Source organism: Solanum pennellii, chromosome 4 (genome assembly GCF_001406875.1).
Source record: "Solanum pennellii chromosome 4, SPENNV200".
In the NCBI taxonomy this organism is placed as follows: Eukaryota; Viridiplantae; Streptophyta; class Magnoliopsida; order Solanales; family Solanaceae; genus Solanum; species Solanum pennellii.
In genome coordinates, this window is record NC_028640.1 from 63,048,816 (window position 1) to 63,051,292 (window position 2,477).

Sequence of the window (2,477 nt, forward strand, 5' to 3'; positions counted from 1 at the left end):
AGTTTAAGCGTGTATTCATGCACGCTTTGAGTTTGAAGACATAAATGTCAGTGAGATATTATTGTTATTCAGAGATATTCACTGATCTTTAATGTTCTTCTAAGATAAAAGGGCTGTCAGTTCATTTTTTTTTTTTAAACTTTAAAAACCCGTAATGTAGATTCAAAAACTTCAACCATAATTTTAAGTCTTTAATAAGTGAATGACAAGTATATACATTTTTCTTGGAAAAGAAACAGAAAAGAAGAGATATAACATGGGCTGCTGGTATTGAAATGTGTGTATAGTCATTTGTCCCATTTCCAGACTTATTAGATTGGTTGAGCATTAATGGACTTCTGGCTCATCTATGGTTAATTTGACTTGATACACTGCATGTCAATTCTAGGAATATTGCATATATACTTAGTGATGACATTCATAACTCATCTATTACTGCTCTGCTCTTCCCCTGCATATCCAACTCAATGACTTTGATATGGACAGCTCTAGTGGTTGCTCTATTTGTATATCAGCTGCTAAGCATTCACAAGAGGAAAAAGTTTCCTCCAGGTCCAAAAGGGCTTCCTATTTTAGGACATCTTCATTTGTTAGGCAAAAATCCACACCAAGATTTACAAAAACTAGCCAACAAACATGGTCCTATTATGTATATGAGACTAGGGCTAGTACCTACATTCGTTGCCTCGTCTGCTGATGCAGCCGAAAAAGTCCTCAAGACATATGATCACGTTTTTGCTAGTAGGCCTCATCATGAGGCATCTCAATATTTGGCTTATGGACAGAAGAATTTGATATTTGCAAAGTATGGTGTGTATTGGCGTAACATGCGCAAATTGTGCACTGTGCATCTTTTGAGCAATAACAAGATCAATTCATTTCAATCCATGAGAAAACAACAAGTTGAACTTCTTATTGAGTCTCTTAAAAAGGAAGCTCGTGATCGCGTAGCTGTTGATCTTAGTGCAAAGATTGCGTCCTTAAATGCTAACTTGACTTGTTTAATGGTGTTTGGTAAGAAGTACATGGATGAGGACTTGGACAAGAGGGGATTCAAATCTATTGTTCAAGATGTTGTGCATTTAGCAGCAACGCCAAATCTTGGTGATTTTTTCCCCTTCCTTGGTGTTATTGATCTCCAGGGTCTCACTCGCAAGCTCAAGGATCTTTCAAAGGTGTTTGATGAGTTCCTTGAGAAGATCATTGATGAACATGTGCATTCACATGAACATAAGCAAACCAAGGACTTTGTGGACACCATGATGGGCATAATGCAATCTGGAGTAGCAGAATTTCAGCTTGACTGTCGTCACATAAAAGCTATCCTCTTTGTATCTACTTTCATCCCATTTTGTCATATATACTATTATAAGGTCACAAGTCTTGAGAATGAAATGGTTTGTGCTAATTAATTCCCCTGTTTCCTTTGCAGGACATGCTTATAGCTGCTATGGACACGACAGCATCTTCAACAGAATGGATACTGACAGAACTTCTTAGACATCCCCAAGTGATGAAGAAACTCCAACAAGAGTTGCAAGAAGTGGTAGGCCTTGAAAGAATGGTTGAAGAATCCGACCTGGAAAATTTGAAGTACTTAGACATGGTCGTAAAAGAGGGCCTGAGGCTGCATCCTGTAGTGCCACTATTTTATCACGAGTCCATGGAAGATTGTGTAGTCGATGGTTTCCACATACAAAAGGGATCCCGAGTCATGGTTAATTGTTATGCAGCTCAAAGAGATACAAATGTTTGGCCTGAGCCTGAGATGTTTTTGCCTGAGAGATTTGTTGGAAGTTGTATAGATTTTCGTGGACGCGACTTTCAACTTGTACCATTTGGCTCTGGGAGAAGAAGTTGTCCTGGAATGCAGTTGGCAGTTATGGTCGTCCGCCTTGTGGTGGCACAATTGGTGCATTGCTTTGAGTGGGAGCTTCCAAATGGTATGCAGCCTTGTGATTTAGACATTGATGAGAAGTTTGGGATAGTAACATGTAGAGAAAAACCATTAATGGCTATTCCTACTTACAATCTAAACAATCATGATGCAATACAAGAGAAATAATATTTCTAAACTTTAGATTTTATTACAAGCAACATTAAAAAGTTTCTACTATATGGTTTTTCTGATTGTTGTGTGCTTCTCCTACTATTCCAATAAAAATACTTCATTGGCGCTTCTCCTACTATATATTTCACATAGTTAGCCTTTTTAATCGAGAATTGATTTCTATTTGAATTTTGAGATAATAATATTTTCTATGGTTTAGAAAATTGGTATTTTTCAGAAATCTTTTTGCTTTAGTTTTAAATTTAGAAGTTAGGATTGAGAGGGAGTTGCTCAAATCATAAGCACCCCTCACTTTCAATTCGAAAGTTGCGAGTTCGAGTCACCAAGGGAGCAAAAGGGGTTGAGAGCTTTTAGGAAGGTTAAATTTTTTTTAAAAAAAATCTAGAAGTTAGTAATTTTATTATAA

At 37.0% G+C, this 2,477-nt stretch overlaps 1 protein-coding gene across 1 annotated transcript; it reads left to right on the top strand.

Moving 5' to 3' along the window:
* Nucleotides 1–245: 245 nt before the first annotated feature.
* Nucleotides 246–2,186, top strand: LOC107016904 (cytochrome P450 CYP736A12-like). Its single transcript, XM_015217223.2, has 2 exons — nucleotides 246–1,331; nucleotides 1,433–2,186. The coding sequence occupies exons 1-2, from the start codon at nucleotides 468–470 to the stop codon at nucleotides 2,063–2,065; spliced, it is 1,497 nt and encodes a 498-aa protein (XP_015072709.1). The 5' UTR covers nucleotides 246–467; the 3' UTR covers nucleotides 2,066–2,186.
* Nucleotides 2,187–2,477: the final 291 nt, after the last annotated feature.

Excerpts from the sequence above, each read along its gene's own strand:
- LOC107016904 (XM_015217223.2), top strand. The coding sequence starts at position 468 with ATGACTTTGATATGGACAGCTCTAGTGGTTGCTCTATTTGTATATCAG. Across the intron at positions 1,332-1,432 it reads ACATAAAAGCTATCCTCTTT|GACATGCTTATAGCTGCTAT; the intron begins GTATCTACTTTC and ends TTTCCTTTGCAG.